General features: G+C 37.0%; 1 protein-coding gene and 1 long non-coding RNA gene across 2 annotated transcripts; both read right to left on the bottom strand.

Annotated features, from left to right (window-relative positions):
• Positions 1–12,858: 12,858 nt before the first annotated feature.
• LOC148904862 (transmembrane protein 115-like) lies at positions 12,859–21,594 on the bottom strand. Its single transcript, XM_089025066.1, has 9 exons — positions 21,556–21,594; positions 21,361–21,488; positions 20,556–20,625; positions 19,857–19,931; positions 19,410–19,501; positions 17,953–18,064; positions 16,913–17,112; positions 16,392–16,544; positions 12,859–15,466 (listed from the first exon to the last, which is right to left on the bottom strand). The coding sequence occupies exons 1-9, from the start codon at positions 21,580–21,582 to the stop codon at positions 15,259–15,261; spliced, it is 1,065 nt and encodes a 354-aa protein (XP_088881192.1). The 5' UTR covers positions 21,583–21,594; the 3' UTR covers positions 12,859–15,258.
• Positions 21,595–25,001: 3,407 nt separating this feature from the next.
• Positions 25,002–26,916, bottom strand: LOC148904863 (uncharacterized). Its single transcript, XR_016118764.1, has 3 exons — positions 26,821–26,916; positions 26,320–26,397; positions 25,002–25,197 (listed from the first exon to the last, which is right to left on the bottom strand). It is a non-coding gene; the product is annotated as an uncharacterized LOC148904863 (long non-coding RNA).
• Between the last annotated feature and the right edge of the window lie 235 nt (positions 26,917–27,151).

The following is a 27,151-nucleotide window of genomic DNA, read 5'->3' on the forward strand; positions in this document are numbered from 1 at the left end:
CGAATAACTGTTTTAGTATTTTTAACACAGGTAAATATAATGAATAATGGAGAGAGAGTTTTTCAAATTATATTTATCTCTGAAAGCAGCACAAATCGATAAATGAGCGTGCACGAGGGCGCTATATTCACTTGTATGCCGTGAATGTAGCAGCATAAGACGTAAATGGCGACCAATGAGCGCTCTGGATTTATTATATTCTGTGTAAAAATACTAAAATAATATATATATGTTCATATTTCAATAAGAAATAAAACCAAAGGCTAACTGCGTCACCAGTGTTCAGTTTGTACTTTATACAACACTACTTAGAGTTCTCAATATAACGTCCTCTGTTTGTCTATTTTTGTACGTAATATGTTCAATTTCAAGTACATTACAGAATGAGTACTCCGCCACTGTAGGGGTGTGAAGCTATATAATGGGTTTTTAGCGCATTCTTCTGGTAGAAAGCCTTCCCACAGTATTGACATTCAAATGGCTTTTTATCGGCATGTGTTCGGAGATGGGTGTTCCTTGTCGACGCTAAGGTAAACCCTTTACCACACACATTGCACTTGAATGGTCTCTCGCCGGTATGTCTGTACCTGTGTGCTTGTAGATTACCCTTCTGGTTGAAACCTTTGCCACAGAATTCACATTGATACATACGGACATCAGAATGGGTTCTCATGTGGTACGTCAGATGCGTCAGTTGCTTGAAACCACGCCCACATTTGGAACATTTATGCGGCTTCTCTCCTGTGTGGGTATACCGATGGATTTTCATATCAACCTTCTGATGAAATCGCTTGTCACAAAAATCGCAGGCGTAAGGTTTGTAGTCACTGTGCGTGCGCATGTGGGTGTGTAAGTTGGACGCACGGTTAAAGGCTTTGTTGCAGTGCGGGCACACGTATGGCTTGGTTGTTGTGTGAGTGAGACGATGGCGGGAGAGGTTACCAGGCTGACGGAATGCGCGTCCACAGACTTCACAAGAAAAGGGCTTGTCGCCCGAGTGAATCCTCTTATGTGTGACAAGCGTACTGGATCGAGTGAACGACCTTTCACACTCATCACAGATGTGTTTTGGTTTCTGTTGCTGGTTGCCTTCAACGCTACTGTCTTTTCCCGAGGATTGAAACTTGGTAGAACTTGGGTCTTGATTGAAGTTCAAACTTCTAGCACCTGCAGAATTATCAGTTGTCTGTACTGATGATGAAAAAGATCTGTGTTCGGCATATGTTGGTACCTCACTGGGGATTTGTGGCAGCAATAGCGCATGGTCTGTCCCATAGACCCGAAAACTGAATTCCTCTTGTTGATGGACAGGATCTTTATCGACGCTATTCGGTTCAGAGTCTATGGGACTATTAAGTGGCTCTTCTTTAATCTTGAATTTTGCATTAAAACATTCTTCATTACACTCGTTATTCCAGGTGTTCTTGTCATCTTTATCGTCTGGATTCAAAGCTCCTGGGGTTACCTGATATCGTTGTTTATCCCCTCGTAATTTCTCGTCTACTGCTTCAGTTTGAAGGCCAGACATTCTTTCGTCATTTCTTGAACTTTGCACAGTTTCTTTGCGTTTTGAAGAAAATGCTGACAAATGCCTCGAGCCAATTTCTTTAAAACGTTGATGACCACCATCTTGTCTTTTGTCTTTTATCTCGCTTGTCTTGTCTCTCAGACATACGTCTCCCTTCTCGACCATTTCTTTGCTGGCTTGAGATGGAAGTGTGTTGGGAGTCATTTGCGCTTCTAGTGCCCAATCTTCTTGGAGCACTCTCAAGGGACCCGGGGCCAAATAGATAGGTGTTGGACGATGCACACTGCTTCCACAACCATTTCTCAAGGAATGCAATCTATTCTCTTCTGCTAGTTTGCTAGCATAAAATCGGTGCTGTGGTCTATATGACGTCATTGTTTGCCATGGCATTGAGGAGAAGCTTGTACTGGTGCCGAATATCGGGAATTGTGATTGGTTCGATTCAATGCGGTGTCGAGTAGAGAGGAAGTGAGGGCAGAACCGAGGCCCTAGTTCACCAGGTCTGGAATTGAGGTAGATGGATGGATGAAACGGCCTGTCGTTACAAAGAGTCTGAAAGTCTGGGGGAGAAAATGAAGAAAAAACGTTTTTGATATTTATATTCATTTATACAATGGCCCATAAGGGACAAGCAGCAAATTAGACGATTAGCTGCAAATAACAAACAAGTTGCTGCATATACATGTGCATATTACTTCATAACCACCCAGTGTTGGTTGAGTATACAAAGCATTTCTAGCTTCTCTTGTTAGATCAACCAAGATGGCGGCTGTTTCACTGATTGTCATACATATCTCATGGGCTTTGTACCCACCGACAGAAATTCAAAAAAGAATCGTTAGAAGCGTTACCAAGATACAAATTGGTATCGAAATAAAAAGCATCTTTGAAGATTACGCGTTTGGGGTTGATAGTAACAGTAAGTGTGACATGCTTACCGCGCTCAGTATTCTTGTGATAGCTTCATCACAATGATAGGAAAGTTAGAATAGCATATATAGAAAAGCCTACTATAAAGGTATTTTGAGATAAACATCACTCGATTAAATTTACTATGACGCGATTTTACCACAGCCCCAGCGTGAAAAGATTGCTCCAATAGAATAAAATACAACGTACGGTACTTTGTGAATAAATGATCAATGAAAACAAAGCTAGAAATAAAACACGTGACATGTATTCACCATTCTCCATACATTGGTTCACTGGACAAACACAAAGCGCTCAAGCGAGGTCCCAAGGTACTTTCAAAGGATTATCCAAATTTGAACTTGCAATCTCGAATGAATGCATGCTTTGACTTTGACCAGTGAACCGATGTATGGAAAATGGTGAATAAAGCGTGTATTGTTAAACATTTTGAACATTTTGAACATTCTTATTGACTCACACACACATAAATATATGCAAGTATTCACAGGAGCAATATTAATGAATATTGAAAAAAAAAGTTGAAACTAAAATAATTATAAGAGAAAGAGCTTATTTATGAAGTGTGTGGTTGTTGAAGTAGTTAAAACGTTCGAGTCGACAACCACCCATTTTTAAGGTTAACTTTTTATGACCAAGAATATAGCTGACTATTTACACAAGATGGAGATCTTTGTTGAAAATACTCGCTCTTGAAGTTGCAAGTTGTTGCCATGGTGATTTATTAACACTAACAAACGTCTTCCAGTTTTTTCCTGGTCACTAGACGCGATTTAAATCCTATTTGAATTGAGGGAACACGGAGTAATCAGTCGGCTAAGTAAATCTGATTAAAATGAACGATTCCTTAAGACTATGAATACAAAATGAAACTCGATAAAACATTAATCAGTTTGGTCATAAGTTAATTGGAGATCAAATTGGAAAAAAATCGTTCTTAAAATGTATTGGAGTAAGCCATTTGTCCTGGCCGACTCATAACGAGTAATTCGTTGTATTTCTTTTCTTTTTCTTTCTTTTTTTTTTTTTTTTCCTTTTTTTCTTTACTTTTTCTGGCATGAACATTACGAATCAAGATACTCATGGTTAGCTGGAGGTCTATGCTGCTAAGATATCGTCCTCTCGAAAATGCAACAGGGCGTGTGGCAAGGGATTTTTCTCGATCCCGGGCCTCAGATTTTTCTCTCTCTACGAAACAGGAATCAAGACATTTTAGTGGAGTGTTGTACGTGTGCATAGAAAACTGAACGTGTAGAAGAGTATGATGGAAGGTATACCGCCCGGCAAGCTTCTAGAAAGGCCTACCGCGCACATCAAAGAAATAGTACTCAAATACATAATATTTTTCAGAGTCGAATAAGTGAGTACTTGAAAAAGGAAACTTAAACACCGTCTAAAATTGTCTACTTACGTTATCGTTTGAGACGTTGTTCCTCCCGCGGCGTAGTAAAAGAGGAAATTAGGAGAATAGTATGGCGTTGATATTGTGCAAGGCGTAAAAATTAGAATGAATTTAAGAAAGTTTGGAATTGTACTAACACTTCGGACATTCGTCCTTCGTCGGCCGGAATATAAGAGAAATGATTCAATAGAAGAAGGGTAGAGTTTAAATAGTACAGGGAATAAAAGAATGACGGTAAAAAAAGTTGGTTACTGTACTTACGTTCGGACATTAGTCCTTCATCGGGGTAGAAGAGAAATGATTAGCGGAAAATCTTAGAGTTTATATAGTGCAGGGAGTAAAAGTATCACAAAAGAAAGCAGCATGAAAAAACGTCAAAAAAAAAAAAAAAAAAAGTATAATTTGAAGGTATTAATCAAAAGCGAAGCGTTCATTCATCCAATGGTTATTTTTGTGAAAATATGACCTCGTTTTTGAAAAAAAAACTCTTCCACACGTAGTGTTCAGTTTCGAATCTCTTTTTTCGTATTGCGAGTCCACACCTATCCGTTGTCGAAAATTTGTGTTTTCAAGTGACTTATTCACTAGAAACATGTGGACAGAAGGCCATTTCGCAAAGAAAAGGAACCTTACTTAAGTGGACGGGGCCTTATTTACGCCGTCTTTTACGAGATTTATTTTTGACTAGAGTCCAATGACTTACCTGGAGTTCCGCGGTACCCTTTAAAACAATGCTCAGTTTCTTCGTGTTTTGATTGGCTGGCCTCAGTGCTTTGCATCGTGGATTTCCTAAGGAAAAAACAAAGTTATTCTCTGTACTGATTTTAACACTAAAATCGGAGGAAAAACCATAACGAACTCTTTCTTAAAAAGCTCTTTCTTACCCAAAGTTGTTTACTATAATTCGGAAAAAAAGCGTACCAGTTGTCTTCTTAGTCGAAGAGCAGTTCTGAATGAACGACGCCCAGAAGCATCTATCTTATAGAAAACATGTCTAAGCTCCTATTGGCTGGTTATTAATTGGTAGGCAGGTAACAATTAATGGCAAAGCAATCGTGAACCTTCTCGAGACCTGAGCCGAACTTTTCAGTTTATGAATTCAATTAGAACTGATCACACCTTTTCCGACATGATCTTAAACTCTGTCGAAATATTAGCAAATTGTGCCTAAAATTAAGCATTTTTTCATAGAGCAGTTGCACTGAGTTCCGAGAGGAAATGTTCTGAGGGAATGAATTAACGATGGATTTTTTTTTTTTTTTTTTTTTCAAGAAAAGACGGCCTATTGTTTTGTCCCCAAGAACGATTTCTCTAGGAAATCAATGCAAGTGGTCTATAGTATCTAATAATTTGTTAGAGAGTTTTATCGTATTCTTTTTCCCGCGCCGCTTTCATTAATAAGAGCTTGAATAAAAATCATCAGGGTAGTTAACCTGATATCATGTTTTATGTAACAATTGATCAAGATATTTTAACGTTAACCTACTGACCTTATGCTTTAAAATCACAATAAAGAAGTCAATAGTTCCGAATCTATCCCTTCATTTCTGTTATTCCCGCAGTTTTTTGTTTTTTGTTTTTCCTTTCTTTTTAAGAGAGAATTCTTTTCGTATTCAAGCAGTGAACGCCAAAAACTATTTTCTTGAAGAAAGGCTGTTGTACAAGGCTAAAATCTTGTTGATTCAGAAACTTTAACTTGTTTGGAAGTGGAGATGAATCAAAGTGTTAACCCAAAGCAAAAATTTTATTTGAAAATGATTAGGCCTTCATTTGCTTATTTCCCATACATTTTCTATAAAAAAGCCTGACAAAGCAACATTCTAACACAAAAGCAACAAAACATCTTTGAAATTGAATTAATTTATAATTGAAAATACCGCTTCAAACAGGCATTTTATCATAGTACATCAGTTTCTAACTGTTGAACAAGGTTTTGAGCGTTAACCCAAAACGAAAATTGGGACGATCAAAACTCATACGAAAGTCAAGTTTTTGGCGCTTTTTGCCATTATTGCTCATTATTGAAAAAAATTTCCTCTTAAAGCGTTCCGGTTGTCATCCATGGTCACCACTCTTCCTCGGCAACCATACCTGAAGCAAGAAAATTTACCATTTGAATTTAGCTTTGATTTATTTGAATTAACAATGAAGTTAAACAAACTATCAGTTTTCATTATTGCCGAAAAAAAAAAAAAACTAAATTGTATTTAGCTTTTTGAAAGTCAAAAAAAAAAAAAAAAAATGTTGTCTCGTTTTTTTGTCTCGGCTAATTAAGCTGAACCTTCACTTTGATAGAAGATAAAACTGCATACGTGCAAATATATATATATATATACCCTTAAATGCCCCCGACAATTTATAGTCAGATTAATCATTATGATATTCAGCTAATTAACTAGCTTAGCCTTAAAGCAAAATTCTAATTAGGTTGTAACCGGTTTCTAAGTTTTATTATTTGTCTTTTATCAGTAAGTTGAATGTAGGTTCCAATGATTGTTAATGAAATTAGTTCCGTGTTTTCGTTGTTGTTGTTTGGTTTAGTTTATATCGTCAGTTTTTTCAAACCAACAAGAAAATTAACATGGTTGTTATCCGACAATTCAGTAATTAGTTTTCTCTTTATTCGACGGTGTTTTCTTCGCGTTCTCCTTCAGTTCATAGTCCCCTCCGCAAAACCCAACAAGTTAATTCCAATTCTATTTGTGAGTTAGCCATGCCCTGACTTACATCAACCCAGAGATTGTTTCAGGGTTCGATCTGTGAGTTAGCCGTGCCCTGACTTACATCAACCCAGAGGTTGTTTCAGGGTTCAATCAGTGAGTTAGCCGTGCCCTGACTTAGATCAGCCCAGAGGTTGTTTCAAAGTTCAATCAGTGAGTTAGCCGTGCCCTGACTTAGATCAGCCCAGAGGTTGTTTCAGGGTTCGATCTGTGAGTTAGCCATGCCCTGACGAGATCAGCCCAGAGGTTGTTTCAGGGTTCGATCTGTGAGTTAGCCATGCCCTGACTTAGATCAGCCCAGGGGTTGTTTCAGGGTTCGATCTGTGAGTTGTCTAGCGCCTGACTTTCAACTAATTATAATGCTATTCAACTAATACCGAAAGTCACACCTAATTTGTCTAATCTTATCATATCTTTTGACCAACTACGTTCATATCCAACTAGCTTAGGAACATTATCTTTTTCAAAAGTGGTCAGCGATATCCAAGATAAGCTTAAAGCGCATAATTATATCAACTGCTACCCTAGAATTTTTTTCAGGACCTTGTTTCTCCTCACTAACAAATTCTATGTAGTAGCACGGCTATTCGATTCCATTCACTTTGGAAAGATTGGCCTTTTTCGCTTCTTCAGTAATTGTGATCAATATGAGCTTTTGCTAATGACTCATGATAATGTATGGCGAACCAGCCCCAAGTTTGAGAAACAACACTAATCCTGGTCGTGCACAAGTTAGGAAAAAATCGCGGTGAACAGCCTTTTTTTTTTTTGAAGATTTTTATCCATAGTTTTATGATACAGAAATTTAATGAGGATGGGTTGTGTAAATGTATGAATAGTAAATAAAGTGGAAGGGACACTGAAAGAACTCAGGAAAAAATCGAGTTGAATTCGAGGTGGGAATCGAGATCACAACCTTACCGCATGTTCGAGTGAAATTTCTAAGGTTTTTATACAATGATTGTATAAAAAATTAAGATATTATAACAAATAAAGGCAAATATAATAACTAAGAATACTCAAATGGAAACGTGTACATATAATATGAAGCTAGACGGAAAATCATACCAAAATGACTGTGAAAACCAGACAGCAAGAACACAAACAAAAACACTTGGGGAAAAAGAAAATAATACGACAGCAAGGTAACACATTGTGCGGTAACAGAAAGAACAATTCAAGGTTTAAAGGGGCTTCGAAAAACAAAGGAAAACATTGGTGTTTAAAACCAAAGCACCAAAAATAGCAAAGAGAAGCACTTCTTTTTGAAAATCAAAAAATGACGTGTTAAAAAAAATCCAAAAAATCTCTATGGAAACGAAACAAGTTTCTAAATGCTACTGATAAATCTCCGAACGGCAAAAATTACTTAACATACGGATTTCCCTTTTCTTGTTACTGACTTTTGTTTTTCAGAAGGATTAGTTACAGCTTGAATCGAACTTCAAACTACAAACTTTATTCGCCAAAGTGGCCAAGGTGTTGATTAATGAATACCATTCCAAGTAGTTTTGTACTAGACAAAAGCGTTGTTGATCTGATTGTCTTTAATCAATCTCCAATTGAAATCAAATCGTATTAAAAACCACTTTATTTCTATGGCAATATCTTTGGACACTCAAAGCTAATCTTTTTTAGCCGAACTTTTCTTTTTGAGCACTTTTTTATGAGCCAAAAGTTGTCGCCTCGAATTATGAAAGTTCTGGCTTACGAAAGGAAAAAAAAAGATATTTTTGTCGTGTGTAAAATTTAACAATGCTGATAAGTGGCAATTCAAATATTTTCTTTCGATGGCAACGTACCATCATAGAAGTCAATATTTGCTGAACAAACTAACGTAAAATTTAGTCTAAATAGAAAGAAAATATTAGCATTACTACATACACTCGAGCCGTGAACACTTCGAGTTTTTTTCGAAAAACGAAAGATAACTACAGTTAATCCAATAAAATGTCATGTTTAGTGAAATTTAACTTGGATGCTTTTCATTAAAACCCAATTTTTGGAGATTTCCTAAATTTTTATGGACAAATCAGCACGGGCATAAGACAGACTTGAAAACTAGATTATAAGAAAAGGTGACTTTTTCATAGTTAATAACTGGCTTCGTTTGTATAGGTTTTTGAGTTTAAATTTTCAAAGTCGACCCTGACATCAACGTATGGTCACCAATAGTCACTCGAGAGTTTCCAGCAAAATTGTGACATCTTTGATTTCCTGGAATTATAATGAAGGTACCAGACAATGGAAAAAAGACTCTTTGAAAAATTGAGATTAGATAAAAACAGTTATCAAAAAATCGAATGACATTACGATGGGATTATCGAATGCAACGTAACCATAGTTTTAAGTTTGGTGAGCGAAACTCGAGGTTTTGTTGTTAAAGTCTAAATGCCCGGCAGCCGGTCGCAGTCTAAAATTGACTAAATGCCCGGCAGTCCAAACTTTCACCAAAAAAAAAAACGAGAACTGGCTACAGCTAATGGTATCAAACTAGTCTAACTTTATTATGTCATATCAAGCGCTTCCTGTAGTCTGGACTGATTCGAAAAAAGATTGTCTGTATTCGCTCGGCATAGAATACGGAGCACTTGGTTCATGTCACTTAGAATATTTTCGCCAACACTGCCGGTCGCCATTTTCGCAAAAAATACGATAAATTACCTACGTTAATGAAGCCAAACTAGTCTAGATTTATCGAGGAATATTAAGCGCTTCTTGCACACTACACTGCTTCTAATAAGGATTGTTTGTCTTTGCTCGGCATAGAATACGGAGCACTTGGTTCATGTCACTTAGAATATTTTCACCAACACTGCCGATCGCGGTCTCAAATACACTAAATGCCCGGCAGTCCAAACTTTCGCCAAAAATACGATAATTTACCTACGTTAATGAAGCCAAACTAGTCTAAATTTATCGAGGAATATTAAGCGCCTCTTGTACTCTACACAGCTTCTAATAAGGATTGTTTTGTATTACTTAGCAAAAAAATAAACGATGGGACAAGTAGGAAAGGGTAGATAAAAAGCTAGTTGTGGTAAGAAGAGCGAAAAAGTCCAATATTGATACATAGTATAATTTTGATAATTAATCATTTTATCGGAAAGTTTGGACTGCCGGGCATGTGTATTTGAGACCGCGACCGGCAGTGTTGGCGAAAATATAAGTGACGTGAACCAAGTGCTCGGTATTCTATGCCGAGCAAAGACAAACAATCCTTATTAGAAGCAGTGTAGTGTGCAAGAAGCGCTTAATATTCCTCGATAAATCTAGACTAGTTTGGCTTCATTAACGTAGGTAATTTATCGTATTTTTGGCGAAAATGGCGACCGGCAGTGTTGGCAAAAAAAAACTAAGTGACATGAACCAAGTGCTCCGTATTCTATGCCGAGCGAATACAGACAATCTTTTTTCGAATCAGTCCAGACTACAGGAAGCGCTTGATATGACATAATAAAGTTAGACTAGTTTGATACCATTAGCTGTAGCCAGTTCTCGTTTTTTTTTTTTGGTGAAAGTTTGGACTGCCGGGCATTTAGTCAATTTTAGACCGCGACCGGCTGCCGGGCATTTAGACACTGCGTTTGTTAAACTTGAGACCAAAAACTTTAACTTAAATTTGCTCTGAACTAAAAACTCTTCAATTCAAACTGAAAAGTGTTAGAATTCATTTGCAATAAAATTTAAGAGAAGTAATAAGTTTTTTTTTTAAGTCTATTTTGAAGAACGACGTTTCGGTGTCCTAGCTCTTCAGTCAAACTAGACCATTTGAGCTCCTTCTGTATTGCAGTTCCAAAAGGTATTGTCCATCTCAGATTACTCAGGCTTCATTAAATCATACTGTTGAAAAGTTCCTTCGGAAACCTTTAAAAGTGCCTTGAAATATTTACCAATAAAGTAAAGTATAATCTCCCTGGATTATATCTGGCTTTGTCATTTTTGTCACAAAAAATCGGTTCTTAGTCATTCGGGCCTTCAAGCTTAACACAACAAGGTCCTCACGTTGCATTGCTGTTCGTGCCGCTTTTTAAATTTGATAACTATGTTTTTGTTGTTGCTTCGACTCGATTCAAGGAAAAAATAGTAAGCTACTGTGACGTTACTAAGGCTCAATCCTTGGTCCTACTTTACGAAACTCATTGTGTGATTCATAAAAACGATTTCAAACGCTGTTCAATATTGATTTTAGTTGTCTTCAGAATACGAGGAAAAATGATCGTTAATTTACTGTGGTGTTCCTAAGGCTTAATGTCTGGTCCCTTAGAAAGAGTGTTTTTTTTTAAAAAGAAATTATTCGCACTACCTTGAAATCCAGTAAGTGAGAACTCCAGTGATCACGTTTGGGAATTTATTATAATTGTTTATTTGTGATTATAGTCTATTTACTTATACTTCAAGTGTGATCTCAAAATATCTTATAATTGTGGAAACTATACTCAAAGGTGTAATCATATAAGAGCAGTTCGCCAAAAAGCGAATGTCTTTTCATACGCATGTACTGAAAATAGCAACATGACTTAAGAGATCTGGGGTTCGAAAATCAGTCGCCATGTGAACTGAGTTGGTTGGGTTTTTTTCTGACTCCGAGGGTTAACCGTCCTCTGGTTTTTCCTCTCTCCTAGCTCTCTCAAATCTACCCCTAACTAATTCAAACTGGACTCCACGAGTATAGTATCTGCCAGAGGCACATGCTTTCAGTTCGACCCTGTGAAGCTGCGCTATCTACTGCTGTACTTGCGGTGGTGTTTAGCGACTGGGAAGTAGGGTTTGTAAAAATACTTGGTTAGGAAATGGGATTGACAACTCCCCCTCTCATAGACAAAGCGTTAGATATATCATTGTTATTACAGGTGAACAACCTCTCCATGCATGTGCACTCCGGCTCAGAAAGAAAACTTAATTGGCCTCATCTGGTTTCATAAACAGCTTTTCGAAGTAAGCGAAGGAGTCGCTCTTGATCAAAGAAGCTGGGTGTTCTTGTCGTTTGGTGTTGTTCAGCTCACAGATCTTTTTCTTTGTGCTGTAGTTGAACGACCTACATTCATTGGACCAGATACAATAATTCAATGGTGTATTTCTGGACTTGTGCTTCCAAGTACATCACGTGATAAGCTAGAGCCTCCTGACCGTCTGTGGTTGTAGCGAAAGATAATAATGATTACCAATAAATGGGTGGTTGGATGGATGGATAGATGGATGGATGCTAATCGAGAGTGGTTTAATATATCCTGGCTTGTTTTGAATAAAAATCTCTTTATGACTTTTCACTCCACTACCACTACACATGCAATATTCTATGCACACAACGCGCAACTCACAGTTTGATTTTTACGGAGGGAGGAAACCGGAGAACCCGGAGGAAACCCTCGTAGCATAGGAGAGAACAACACATCAAACAAATTCAATAGGCCCTTTGCAGTTAACGGTCACGTGTCTGTACTGGAGGGCTAAATTTATGTTTTTATATTAAATTGGTGATTCTTTTTAGGTACTTGTAAAGAACTGAATGAAAAGATGTGTATCCAGTGTGTTACGAAATGTAGTTTTATTACGATCTCTCAAAGCAGGTTGTAGAAAAATGTCAAAATGTTCATTCATTTGCTCTCAGTGAATTAATCAGCACGTGATTGCTTAGCTGCGAAGGGCCTATTTACATTTTGCCCGCAGGGCTTGAACCAGTTATCCGAACCATTAATAAGCCTGAAGCGAGATGACGTTTTACCCCCGTCTCTAGACCATAATCCTTTTCACATTGCTTTTGTTCTTTAATTATGACTATTGTTCCTGTATTCTCTAAGGAATCAAAAATTTGAATATGAAATAATTTTTAAAACTATTATGGTATAGAGTCGGGGGTAAAACGTCATCTCGCTTCAGGCTTATTAGAACCACAGTGGTGAAAGACGCGTTAGCAACGCTACCCACGCTACCCATAAGAAAACTTCCAGGGGATATATTTTAAATCACCTTGATTGTTATATTCTTCGTTTACAATGCAATATCGAGCTGGAATACGCAAACATTTAGAAATCGCATCAAACTTGTACAGGTAAAATCCAAAACAATGTATACATGTACCGTGGTGCTCTGATAACAACAGTCGCCGTTTAAGTGAAAGCAGACAGTTCTCGGTGTCGTGTGAGTAGGGTTGCTTGTTGATTCTCTCTTCTCTCCTCGAGGGTTTTCCGAATTCTCCGGTTTTGCTCCCTCCGTAAAATAATCAACTTCTAAATTCCAATTGCAATCCAATGTAACAAGAGCCACTCTGTGGAATCCCCCGTTAATCCCATTATTTATTTATTTATTCACTATCTCTCGTTCGAGTTTCATATTACTAACTCGACGAATTTTTATTTTAACTCGACGTTTGAAGACGTGATTTTTTTCACTTTATCTTCAAGTCTCTTTTACTGATACACAGTTGGCCACTTTAGAAACGAGCAAGAGACTGGGGCGAGTTTTGAATCTTAATTTCATTAGGAAAAAAACGTTTGTCATTTTGAGAAACCATCTCAACATTAGTCTGGCAAATGTGAACATGATTGGATGAAAAGAACCTGTATTATTGCCTTTCAAAAGTGTTGACGATTTACGAAGAATGTATGAAATGAAAAAAATGATTATGATTTATATAGCGCCCTTTTATATGTGGATATAATCAAAGGCGCTTTACATTGAGTTGTGAATGACAGATCGCTCCTAAGCAATTTACAAGCATGAGAGATGGTTAGTATGAAGTGTAGGCACTGAGGGTGGTCACTGCCAGAGTTTCTTTTTACGTCCTCAGTGGTTCTTTTATGTCCCCCATTTACTGTAGGTTATGAAGGGTTGGGAGACAGGGCCTACGGTTTAAAGTCCTTGTCCAAGAAGACTTGAAGGTCTAACCATTTGCAGATATTATTACAAAAGAAAAACCAGTTATTTTAAGACCCTGAGTGGCGGCGTATGGTTACAAGGGACGCTTGTTCCTTGTAACCTCACATTCTTTTAAATTTTTCAGACTTTTGAAGGCTTGTAACTCTGGTTCTTTTTAACCAATCATGTTCCAAATTCACAGACTTACTAATATTGAGTTGCTTTATCAGATGACGAAATTCTTTTGCTAATAATTAGATTCAAATTCAAAACTCGCCCCAGTCTTTTGCTTGTTTTTAAAGTTGACCACTTTAGAAACGAGTGAAGGACTGGGAATGAGTATATAGAAGGTATTGATACTTAATCTTATTCAAAATATATTTCCACGAAGAGAAAGAGCACATCAAAATTAACAGATTTCTGCAGTTTGGCTTCGATTGGCTAAGTAACAGCTAAATTACAAGCAATCAAAAACATCAGAAACTAGGGACAAGCGTCCCCAGTAACCATACATTTCTTTGTAATTTTTGAGATGTTTGTGAGGTTGCTACATAAAAAGTATGAACCCAAAAGCTTGAAACTCTAGGAACTTACCAATTTCGATGTACTCTTTCTTGGTAGGGTGTTTATTTAACCTGGTTAATTCTAAAAACTCGTTCCCAGTCCTCAACTCGTTTCTAAAGTGGGAAGTTTGACTTCTACTGTTTGTACTTCATGTAAGACAACATAAAATTGCACTATTGGATTATTAATTATTTATTATTGATTATAACGTCGTGAAACCTAACCCTAACCCCCCAAAAAACTAACCTTAAACGTTATTACGGAATAGTGCCATTTCATGTAGTCTTACATAAAGTGGTAAGGCTATTTACAGCCAGTTATCAAATTCCCAAAGAGGGTTTTTGCACTATTTTAACCTCTATTAGGCGACTAACCTCTATTTATCGGCCAATTCATAATTGCCTAAGGGTGGCCGTTAAATAGAGGTTTTTGAACTCAAATTTCTTGTAAGTGTTCCAAGAACTTTGAATAATTACTTTTCTTAAATGTGTTAAATTCAGCCATAGCTTGCTATTTGCAGTCTCTCCGAGAGCAGGGAATCATGGGAACGTATCTTCTCTTTATACGTGTGTCATCACTAGACTTCTTCTCTAGCCAGGGCAAATGCGCTACTGTTCGTTTGTTGATGATTTCTGTATTGGGATTAAAGCTTTTTGAGTCGTCTGAGTTGGTTATACTCAATGTGATTACTTGGTGTCATCCAAATGTTCTACCATTACGTCCCTTTTCGATTTCTTTCACTTTCCTTAAAGTCCCACTGTGACGTTATCATGTATTTGCAGGCTACATCCTAGTGTTCTAGTGCACAGTAGGGAATATAAATACTCTTTTCCTTAACAATCTGCCAATGTCCAATGAAGGGTGGCCGACTAACTTATCATGGACAGACAGACAGACAGATGGAAAGAGAGAGTATATTCTGGTGTTCAGATATAAATACTCTTTTCCTTAACAATCTGCCGATGTCCAACGAAGGCATGGCCGACTGACTTATCATAGACAGACAGACAGATAAAAAAAGAGAGTTAATCCTAGCGTTCAGATATAAATACTCTTTTCCATAACAATCTGCCGATGTCCAATGAAGGCATGGCCGACTGACTTATCATGGACAGACAGATAGAAAGAGAGAGTATATTCTAGTGTTCAGATATAAATACTCTTTTCCATAACAATTTGCCGATGTCCAACAAAGGCATGGCCGACTGACTTATCATGGACAGACAGACAAACAAGTATAGAGACAGTAATGTAAGTTATGTTTCTATGATGGCTGTACTTCTGTGTCCCTCAGGGTTAGTTGGATTGCCTTTGTCTATGACCACTGTGGGTGTTTCATCTAGTGTTGTGTCCTCAGATGGTATATTTTCGTCTTTTTCTCCTTGGTCTTCCATTGACGGCCAACTGCCCTGTGCCTGATCGAGTTTTTGGAGTCTTTCATTCAAGGCTTTTAATGCTCTTTGTCTGTAAAGAAGTATTTGAAAATTAGGAATAGGTGGTCACTAGGTCGCATGTTACTTCCTCCACACGATCTCAACACACACACAAATTAAAAGGGATTCATGAATATTTTGTATGTAATTTATAACAAAATGTATTGCAAGAATGTCAAATATTTGACCAATAGGATGTTTGCATGATGGCGTCATTTGACTCCCACTACCAAGATGCTTCGCGAATTTTCTTTCTTATTCAAATTTGTATTCCCTCCATGAGAATAGTAAGACAATTGGTACTAATTAACTGAACAAAAGAAAGTGTGCAAGGGAGTCTGGTAGTAGAGGTCAATGACACCATCATGCAAACGTCCTATTCTTATGCATTTGCATGCTTATTGTGGTAAGGTACTGTAACCCAATGTTTGGTGTAAGGGTTCAAGCAAATCAGACCACATATGGTAAAACCAGGGGAACATAAATTGTGCATAATTTACAGAAGCCCCACCCCCTCCCACAGATAAAACAAAAGAAAACAAAATGTTCAAAATTACCCATGAAGTTAGGAAAACAACAGGGCACAACAGAGTTTACTGTCTATTTTTTTTTTAAAGCATTACTACCCTCTTTTACATCCGTTCTCGTGCCCCTCTTCCCATATTGATCATGTATTTTTACAACCCCCTTAACACTGTCCTACCTTTCCAATCAAATATTAATGGCAGCAGCATAGCAAGTAGGAATTGGGGGGGGGGGGGGGGGGGGGGGGGGGGGGGCGGGGCACCCAGAATAAAAAAGTAAGGAAAAAAGCCAGGTCCCAGGTTCTTTTTTAAATTCAATTTTTTTATTATTTTTTCATTTAAATTTTGACATTTACCAAAAATTTAGAGGCACGTGCCCCTTCTCCCTACATTAGTGAATGATCAGTGGTCCCTTGCACATGCCATACAAACCTTCTTCTCTCTGCATCAGCAGGGTCTATCCCAGGTAGACTTATGGTGATAGCAGATGGAGCGCCAACATCATATGTTCTGACAGGCTTTGCACATGCTCCAATCTTGACCATAAAGTTAAAGATCGAATTGGATACTGTACGGATGGGATGTCTGTAGCGAGGAGAAGACAAGACCAATAAGAATCATGTAAACACGTGTTGATAATAAATTTGCAACACTGGCATGTAAATTTCACTGTCATCCTCAATACTATAGGACAATCCAGCTATTAGGGAACGAAACTAACTTTTAAACCCACTAGCAAAACCTTGCTAGTAAGTTTTGTTCTCATTAGCAAAAATTTCAAAGTCACTTGCGATTATTTTATTTGATGCAGCTTCTCCTTCAATTTCTGGACTGTGGTCATACTCGAAAAACTTAGCTAGTTAAATGTTTTGCCCCACACTAAATACAAAATTCCACCTGCATTTTGCAAGTTTGCGAGCATTAATTTTGTGCCCTGGCTATACTAGACTTACTGGATTTGTTCTGGAAAGAAAGATGCACAAGAAAAGTCTTCACTTAGGTCTCCCCTTGACCCTCTTGCTCTTGGCTGGTAGAATCGAAGATACACCCAAGCTATCAGAATCCCAGACACAACTAAAGCCAACTGAATAACAGGCAGAATACCAACCAAGCACAATATTGTGTAAGACAGTACAACAATACCTGGTATTTGCTGCAAAAACAATAAACCATTTTTGAGTTCCAAATTACTGTTGTTTTCCTTGATTACAGACATATTTTCTCAGGGTCAACCTCATATCAGTGTTTAAATATTCACAAATATCAACGGTAAAGTAAGGAATGCACTACTTTACCAATGCAAACACTTTGAAAGAACATGATTGACTTCCCAAGATCTCACAAAAGTGGGTTCCATGGAACCCAAGGAACCACCCCTGGATCTGCCACTGGGGGAGGATCCAGAGAGGTGTCCTGCAGTGAACTGTCCACCCCCCTAGTGCTATAATAATATTACTCTTAGCTTTTTTGGAAGCAAAACAAACATTTACGTACATAATATCTCTATATACATTTAATAATTTGGGACACCCCCTAGCAAATTCCTGGATTCGCCCCTGGCGATACTAGTAGTGGTGAACTGTACACCCCCCTAGCGCCATAATAAAATTACTCTTAGCTTTTTTGAAGCAAAAAAAAAATTTACAATGCATAATATCTCTATATACATTTATTAATATGGGACACCCCCCTAGTCTCCCTCACATCCCCCCTAGCGATTTCATGGATTCGCCCCTGGTGATACTACTAGTGGTGAACCGTACATCCCCTAGCGCCATGATAATATTACACTTAGCTTTTTTGAAGCAAAAGAAAAATTTACAATGCATAATATCTCTATATATATTTATTAATATGGGTTACCCCCCTAGAGATTTCCTGGATTCACCCCTGGTGATACTATTAGCCTTATCAATGGTTTTTGCAATGCTCAAAGCCAATGCCATCATGACAGATGATGGGTACTTTAAACAGTTTGACAATGAGTGATTACCTTGATTCTTACATTAACCAATCCATTGTATAAGTTTTCGTCAGGTTTAATCTGTTTGAAGGCAACTACAAGACCAGAGATGATACCTGTCATGCCACTGAACTGGAGAAACCTTTAGGTAAATAAAACGAGAGTAAACATATCAATAATTAGTAAACATATTCACCCTTTGGCCTCAATAATTCCTAAGTCCAAGAATACTCATTACAGTCTTAGAAATATCTCTTGTCCAAGACCAAAGATCTTTACAGAACGTTTTAAAAATTCTTTTAGTAATAGATTGATTTTTAATTATAATTTAGCTTTAATTTAGCTTAGAGTGCACACACTAAAACCGTGAACATTAAATAGTACTAATTAGTACTATTTCATACAGAATCCTTTGCTTTCTATTGTTTAATTATCACTAGATTTAGTGCTAAAAATTAGTATTTGTTTCACGGATTTAGTGTGAGCACTCTAGTGTCGTTTTATAATACTAAGTTTATTTATTTTTATATCATATTTATTAATACTGTATTATGTATTTGTAAATTTGATGTTTATTTCATCAAATGTAATAAAGACTTTATTATTATCATTATTATTATTATTATTATTATTATTATTACCATTATTACTATATCATCTCTTATTACAGTATTACAATGCAAAGCCAAGGCATGTTTAATGTATTTGTACATGTACACTTCTATGCACAGGCTTTTGTACATTAAACCTGTACATTTTGATGCAAAGCTAGCAGGTTTTACCAAATGAGTGGTGCAGAAGCTTGTTTGGAAGCGTAGAGCCAGTGCGTAAAAGTATTTGAATACATTGGTATTTTTGTGCATTGCACTGTAAGTAACACATGAACAAAGAAAATCCCTAGCGTGAAAGAGGTTTGGGAATGTGATCTTAATTAGCATAACATTTGGGCAACTTATGCTTTGAATTTCTCAAAGAATCATTAATAGTTCAAGAAGCCATATCAAGCACTTGAAAGAGTATTTCATCCTGCATCCAAACACCTCGATATTGGTTAAAAAAAACTTGGCTTATCTTGTGTTTTTCAACTCACTTCTCAGTGTTTGGAAATCAGATGAAATACTCTTTTCCGTGCTTGATATATTACTTCCAATTCAATAGCACACTTGATGCAAACAAATGACAAACAAGTGTGCAAAGGATGGTGGTAGTTGTAGTATTCACTAATATACCAAATACTGAATACGAAGTGTGCACACAAGCTGTGTGCAGTGTATGCTTTGCAGTGTGCAAAGGATGGTGGTAGTTGTAGTATTCACCATTATACTAAATACTAAATAATAAGTGAGTGCAAAAGCTGTGTGCACTGTATGCTTTGCAGTGTGCAAAGGATGGTGGTAGTTGTAGTACCAGCCAATCAATCCTAGCCAATCACAACAAGAGGTTTATTATTACAGCTATTTTATACAAATGGCCTAATTTTTTCTTACCAAATATGTGTGTTGAATGTTCCCAGGTAGATAAACAAACACAAGAGAGTTGTAACCAGAGATGTACCAACATCAAGAATGATTACAAATTTCTAAGGAAAAAAAGTTCAAAATATAATAGACCTATTTGCAAGAACGTTGTCATACGAAAATAGAACATTAGTGATTTAGTGGGATAGGAATTATATTAAAAAACAAAAGACGATCACTGAAGCTGAACTTTTTCTTTTGTCTTTTAATGTATTCCTTTCTCACTAAATTACTAATGTTCTAATATCGTAAAACAACGTTCTTGCAAAAGTGCAACATTCAAAAATTAAATTTCAACATGGTTAGCACACAGTTTGCCTAGAAAATTTAGAACTGTTAACAATGAAAGCCCATAGGTAAAATAATAGTATAATAAGTGCACAAGAAAACTAGTATAATAGAAGACTGTCAACTTACTAGAAACTCCAGGGCACCCCACAGCGGTTCGATAAATTTGCCACATAACACCAATACAAGTACATCTATTGCAACCTGGAAAAATAAATACAAACACCAGGTTAATGGCTGGCCTTCAAAACTTCAGAAAAACCTCACAAAGAGCTCTTTTTATATAATTGTACAAGTAGAGTGCTCACACTAAATCTGTGAAACAAATACTAATTTTTAGCACTAAATAGTGATAATTAAACAATAGAAAACAAAGGATTCTGTATGAAATAGTACTAATTAGTGCTATTTAATGTTCACGGTTTTAGTGCGTGCACTCTAGTAATGGTTTTGAGTAGTTAGTTTATTGACAAAAGTGGGAGGGCTAGTGTTAGCAGGGTAAAATCTTCAAGGACCAAAGAATAAACAAGTGTATTGAGGGAGGGCTTAGATTACCACTCTTCTTATTGCTACTTGCTCATAAAGACATCAGTCCCAACACTTTTGTCAATCAAAGAAATTGGTGGGTACCTTTTTATTCTCTGATTGTTGACAGTGTATTGCCCTATTTCCCTGTTGCGACTGTTGTCTTGATCAACTCGTAGCGGTGAAAAGAATGGTAAGACTAAAAGTTGAGGGCTTAAAATGAAAAATTAGTCCCTCCAAACCCCCCCCCCCCCCCCCCATCCATCCACACTACCTGTCATTATTCTAACAAATGCCACTTACATTCCAAATTCTATACTCCAGGAATCCTCCAGTAATGAGGGACCATATTCTAAAATTTGGTGGAATTAAACTAAAGGGAAAAAAGATAAAATATTCTTGGTTTGCAATCAATCCCAAGAGAGCACAATAACAAAAGGGATGTCCACCATGTTGGAAGATATAACAAAAGAATTCACTGAAAAATCTTTTGTCAAATTCTTCCAACATGGCGGCTATGACGTCTACTGCAAACGAAGAATTACTTTCATTGGTTAGATATAATATAAATTAATAAAAATAACATAACGTTCTTAGGACGCATTACACAGAGCCTCTATGTGTTTAAAGAATGAGAAATAAAATGATTGTAAAATTTACTAAAACTTGTAAGAGTCATAATTCGTAGGCTTTGCGGAAAAGAAAAGTCTTTAGTCCAGATTTAAATACTTCAAAGTTAGTGGTTTGTTTGAGATAAGATGGAAGATTGTTCCATAGCTTTGGAGCAGCGGATTAACAAATTAACAAGTAAGCTTAAAATCAAGTTAAAATAAGCTGTAAATCTTATCCAGAGACCTTCCTTAAATATTTTTTTTGAAAAAGTATCTTAAAAAGAATGTTTTTAATGTAATGTTGGTGAAGTAAAGATGAGATAGGATAGGGTTAATATTTGCGAATGTCATGACCAATAAATATGTTGATAATTCCAAAAGCAAGGTTCAACGCACTACCACCTATATGATATATTGGTATAAAATATTAATTTTTGAGCCCAACACTTCAAAATTAAGAAATGGAACAAAAGAAACGAGAAAGAAAGAGTACTTACAAACCAGGACACACTGCCAAAGCTGACCAAAAGGACGGAATAAACGTCAGCAAATACAGCAAACAAACCAATAGACACGACGCTTTGACTACCACTGAGGCATCACCCAGACTCTTATTGATCTGCGCCTGCAAAAAAGAGTGAGTTAACTGCGAATAAATAGAAGAGAATCGAATATTTCGAGGCTTGTTCTACCTTCAGCTGATTCAAACTGGCGTCCATCTTGGATTTATAACAGACGCATGCGCAGTTGATAAAGTCTACGTTGCACTTTAATACGTCACCGACTCTCACTGACCTACCCCTCCCCCATTAACGCTCTTAAAATAAACATCCTTTTGGGCTTTTTGAAATAATGTAGACGTTTGTGGGAACTGCTTTCTACAGTCATGAATATTTTATTGAATTTTGAGAGCATTTAACGCTAAAGAATAAGCCTGAAGCGAGATGACGTTTTACCCCTGACTCTATACCGTAATAGTTTTTAAAATTCTTTCATATTCAAATTTTTGATTCCTTAGAGAATACGGGAACAATAGTCATAATTAACGAACAAAAGCAGTGTGAAAAGGATTATGGTCTAGAGACGGGGGTAAAACAGTCATGGGGGGATGTAATGTCCAGTGGTGGCACAGGAAGCCCAACTAATGTGCGGCACCTTTTACTGATACGGCGGCCATCTTGAATTATGGGATGCCAAGAGGGCAAACAGATATATTATTGCTATAATTATATTCCTAAACATTAATATAGTTTCTAGACAAAAGATTTAGATGAGCTTTCAATAAAACATGAGTAAAATTTTTGAAGTACCAGTTTAGCAAGCAGAAAAATGGACTCAATAACAAAATTTGTCTTGAAAGCTTTGCAAAAGAATAATATTAATGCAAACTGAATAAAAGATCTTGACTAAGGCAATTCCACGGCTTTGTCTTGTAGCTAAGTGCGTCTCATTTTAGCATATTACTGGCCAGTAACCCATTGATGCCTTTTCACGGTGGCCATATTGGAGGAACTTAACAAAAGAATTGTCAATTTCGCTATATCCTCCAACATGACCGCCGTATCTTTTGTTATTTCATTCTCTTGGGAATGGTTGAAACCATCAATTAGATTAATTGCTACGATCATGATCGGTTGCTTGGCTCTTAACCTAACCATCTTGTGAGGCTAAAGTGGTGCATCGGTAATACGTTGGACTTTTGGCGGACGCCACATGTGAAGAGTGTTTAATGATTGTTGTCTTGTTCTCTTCCTTTTGCGGCGAGGGTTTTTCTCCGATTTTCCTCCAAAGGGGTTTATAAGAAAACAAAGGAACGAAGAAGACGAGAAGTTGCAGTGAAAAGAAGAGACCACAATGGAAAGCGGGATATGCCTAGCTACTATACCCTTTGTGAAAGGAGTAACTAAACTGAACGTATACAACATTTAGTTGATACTCATTTTATAACTTAAATTGCTTGAGTACTTCAATCGAGAGAATTACTTTGTTGAATCTGTGTAATTACGAAAGTAAGTCAACAAAATGCACACAGAAAAAGCACAGGGTAGTAGTCACGAGATCTATTTGCCAAAGACAGTTTGATTCTTGATTTTATTAATGGCTTCCATGAAGTCATCACAGAGCGGGGATATACGGCTGCTTTGCACATGCAGACGAAACAAAGTTGTTCCGGAAGATTACATCTCAAAACGACTGCAAGGACCTTCAACACGCACTGACAAACCTTCACTCTTGGACTCGAAGCAACAACATCAAATTTAACGTGTCCAAATGTAAAACCTTGACTTTGATACGCAGAAAAAGTCCAACATCTTATGAGCACTGTCTTAGGACAGAAGAACATCTTCCAACGCAAGAGAAAAAAGATCTTGGAGTCATCGTCTCAAGCATCACCTAGTCCTGGGACACTCACATTCACACTATCACAGCTAAAGCCAACAAGCTGCTTGGTTTACTCAAAAGAACATGTCTATGTTCACAACTATTAAAAAGACATCAAAACCAGAATTACACTGTACTTTCGACTACCTTACATCTAGTATTTTTTTAAACACCCCCCCCCCCCACCCCCCTGCCTGACATCTATAGACACAACTTTCTTCTGTCGACCACCAAACGTTCGCCGAACAGAGATAAACTTTTACTGTTGTTCCTTCCTTCCTTCCTTCCTCCCTCCCTCCCTCCCTCCCTTCCTCCCTTCATTCCTTATAAAGCATTGTGATGTAAAGGAATAATTCAAAGGTTTCCCTTGAGTTTTTGATACAATCGACCTTATTCGTGGTATGGCTTATCGTTTTGAAACTCGTCGGGATATCATCGTTATTCCTTTTTGTATCCTTTGGGATACTCACGCGAATATTCAAACAGTAAAAACATAAAAAGAAAAATGAATCCTCTGGAGGTTTGTCACGCTGAATTGGGAAAAACATTGTCACACAACGAATAAGGACCATTTAATTTTGCCGTGAAGATTTTCATATTCTCTTGTTTTCAAGTAATTATCATAATTCGCAAGAAAAATCAGCGTCAAATCTTTAAGGGGGGGAAGAGGTTTATTTGCTAAATGAAGGTCGTTGGAGACTTTAAAATGAGAGTTTTCCTAAAATTCCCACTTTACCCATGATTCTCTTCAAAACGTGCCAAGTTTTTTTCTTCAAACTTCCTGCATCAATAGACCGTAACTTGAAAGTTGAAACTGTTGAACTCGTAGGTTGAAAGTAATTCTATCATTTATCTGATTGAAAGTTTGATGTAGAAAGATTTAACATTGTATTATCCTTCCATGCAGCAAAGAATACTGCTTTGAGCAGCTAAATCAAAATTTGAACAGAATTGAACGAATAAAAGTGATACTTTCACAACATTATACTAATGTTTGGACATTTTATACATTTTCCTTTTATATATACCCGATATTAGTTTCTAAATCTCCAATCATTTAATGAGCCTTGAATTTCCACAGCCAAAAAAAAACTAAGATGCGTATGTAGACATCAATTTGCGGCATGTGATACGCAGCCCCGCCCCCAGTCAATCATTTCTGCGCGACAACTGACATAACGTAAACAGATTAGAATCCCATGTATCATATGCCCACAATGGCCTCAAGGGCAATGCCGTGAAGACTACTGAATGAGTACTACTGCGCAAATTTGGCATTTGCTGGGTAGAAAAACACACGGATAAAAGCGACAAATTTTAACACTGGTTTGCCAACAGGCAACTTTGTCACACCTTAGCAGATCAGATTATACTCTCAATGGCCTCCAGGGTAATGCCGCGAAGACTAATGGGTACTATTGCGCAATTTTGGCTTTGCTGACTGGAAATACACACGGATAAAAGCGACAACACGAGCAAAATTCAGGTAACACCGTATTAAAGAGCTTGTGAGTAAAACAACATGCTACTGAGACATACTTGTGCATGGATACACGGCTTCGATTACATGGAAAAGAAGAATGTCAGTCGAAAAACCGTAGTTCTTCCATGAATTGAAAACAAGATTAGTTGTATATTAGGGCTGTTAGCATGTGCGCATGCGCTGGGCATGATGCACAATTGTCACGTCATCCTTGGAAAACGCTATTAAACTCATGCCAACAGTAGTGAATCAACACCAACTAAACCACTCACATAAATAGTTAACAATTTATTGCAAGAGGATATTTATTTGTATGGTATTTCTAAGGATTTTTAGGTTACAAGTTACAGTTATAGCAAAATTAAAATTGCTGGTTTTTTTCTTGCAGATATCAGCTTCGATCAAGTTCCCGGCTTCTTTTTCCGCAAGACTTTAATCCCTATGATATGAACAAAACATCTCCCGATTCCTGTTGAACAAAACCGTATGCCGTTAATTAACGTAACTCTTTCATCATTATGTTAATCATATCCTTTTTGTAATCACTACCAAGTCCTGCAATCTGATTGGTTCAAAGGAGTGCGATTAATTCCCAAATCGCATCCTTAGGAGCTCTTAATCGCATCCTAAAAAAAGAATTTTTCAAACAATGAAATAAGCAAACAAACAAAAATAATAAAAAAAAAGTTTTTTTAGATGTTTTTTGTTTGTTTGTTTTTTTTTTGTTTGCATTTAGTTCTTCTACTACATTAAATTGATTATTCTGCACTCCTTATTGTGCCTTTTTCTTGTGTATGATTACAAAAAGAATATGATTAAGTGGTAATTGAACTTCGTGTCGTGCAATTTTGGTCTGGAATCAAACTTGCAATTACAAATCACACTCCCGCTACGCGGTCGTGTGATTATGTAATCACGCGTTTGATTTCAGACCAAATTGCACTCCATGCACTCAGTTAAATTACCATCATTGATTGCTCACTGAATTAATAGGAAAACTATTAGTTTCCAAATTATGGCTTTATGTTTTCCTTATGTTTGTGCTTTAATTGCCCAATTTCACTATGACGTCACATCAAAACAATCTATTATTTAAACGCAAAGGACCATTGTCGTCGGAGGGGGTCAAATCAACGCAAATTCACCGAAAACTGTTCTAAAACCCGTATCAATCCACGAAGAGAAGTAGAATAGCCAGCAAACGCTCAGAATATTTTTTAGCACATATTAACACATATTATATCTGAAAACCAGGCAATTTTAGATTAAACTGTTTCGCTAGGAGCAAATTTTGTTGAATTTTCTATTGGATTTGGCGATTCTATCCTCCACATAAACAAGCAGTGACGTCATAGTGGAATAGGGCAATTACCCTCTGTATCTATATCGCATACGTCTATCAATAAACATCCAGTTATATCAGTAAGATAGACCGGAACGTTTAAAGAGTATATAGTGTATTTATGTAGATGAAAAAGGTTTGACCGTATACGCATATAAACAAGTACACGAATAAAGAAAGATGCAGACTCGGTTATGACTGATTTGATTTACTATGATCAATTGAAAAAACATTGTCATATATACTCACTTCCATAACACCCAAATCCTGCAGGACAATCGGAATGTTTTGAGCATTTATTGTCACGTTTTTCGACTAATGGAGAATCTAGAATAAAGAAAACAGCGTTATATACTGACTAGACACTTCTTTTCAACATTCATCATTCTGATAGCTGGGTTAACGTTATGAATTCCGAAAAGAGTGCAAGTAAACACAATATTGTGATCATGCGAGGACTTTAAGGGGGAACCACTGCAAGGTATTGGAAAACATTTCCATCGATTTTTGTAATTTGTCTCCAGATCCCTATATGGAGTCGCAACAAAGTATCAAGCAATGTCTTCATTGAGTATTGTCGTTTTTTTTCTCAAGTATTTTATTTCCTTTCTCAATAGAAGGTTTTATGTTTGATATTCATGAAATGAAATAAATTTCAACCTCGAAGTTGTCAGATTCTAGACTCTTCCACAGTCTCTCGCTCGTACGGACTATGTATTATGTATTATGTAGCGGCAATAGTACACTTACCCTCTTCAATGTCGATTGGACGAGTTTCTTCATCCAGTACTGGGTAGGCAAATGCCATACCGAGTAAAAGCAACACAAGAACCACTTGGTATTTCATGACTGGGATCTCTCAAGGATACTGGTCTTCGAGTCTCGATTTTCAAAACGAGTCTCGATTTTCAAAACGTGTCTCGATTTCCAAGAACGAGTCTCGATCTCTAACGACATGTCTCGATTCCCAAAAACGTGTTTCGATTCAATTGAGGGGGCTTTAATACGAGTTCAAACCGAAATACGTACGTTATTTAAAAAAGCAAAGCCTTATATAAAAGCTATCCGCTATCCTATTATA

The sequence above is a fragment of the Actinia tenebrosa genome, unplaced genomic scaffold (assembly GCF_029948245.1).
Source record: "Actinia tenebrosa isolate PJP-AT-01 unplaced genomic scaffold, QUT_ActTen_1.0 PGA_scaffold9__36_contigs__length_13948895, whole genome shotgun sequence".
Lineage (NCBI taxonomy): Eukaryota > Metazoa > Cnidaria > Anthozoa > Actiniaria > Actiniidae > Actinia > Actinia tenebrosa.

What these genes read in the sequence shown, in the direction of transcription:
- LOC148904862 (XM_089025066.1), bottom strand. Translation starts at nt 21,582, where the DNA reads ATGGACGCCAGTTTGAATCAGCTGAAG. An exon ending in GGGGTGCCCTGGAGTTTCTA is followed by an intron (nt 19,502 to 19,856) that starts GTAAGTTGACAG and finishes TTTTTTCCTTAG; the next exon opens with AAATTTGTAATCATTCTTGA. An exon ending in GCTGATGCAGAGAGAAGAAG is followed by an intron (nt 15,467 to 16,391) that starts GTTTGTATGGCA and finishes ACTTCTTTACAG; the next exon opens with ACAAAGAGCATTAAAAGCCT.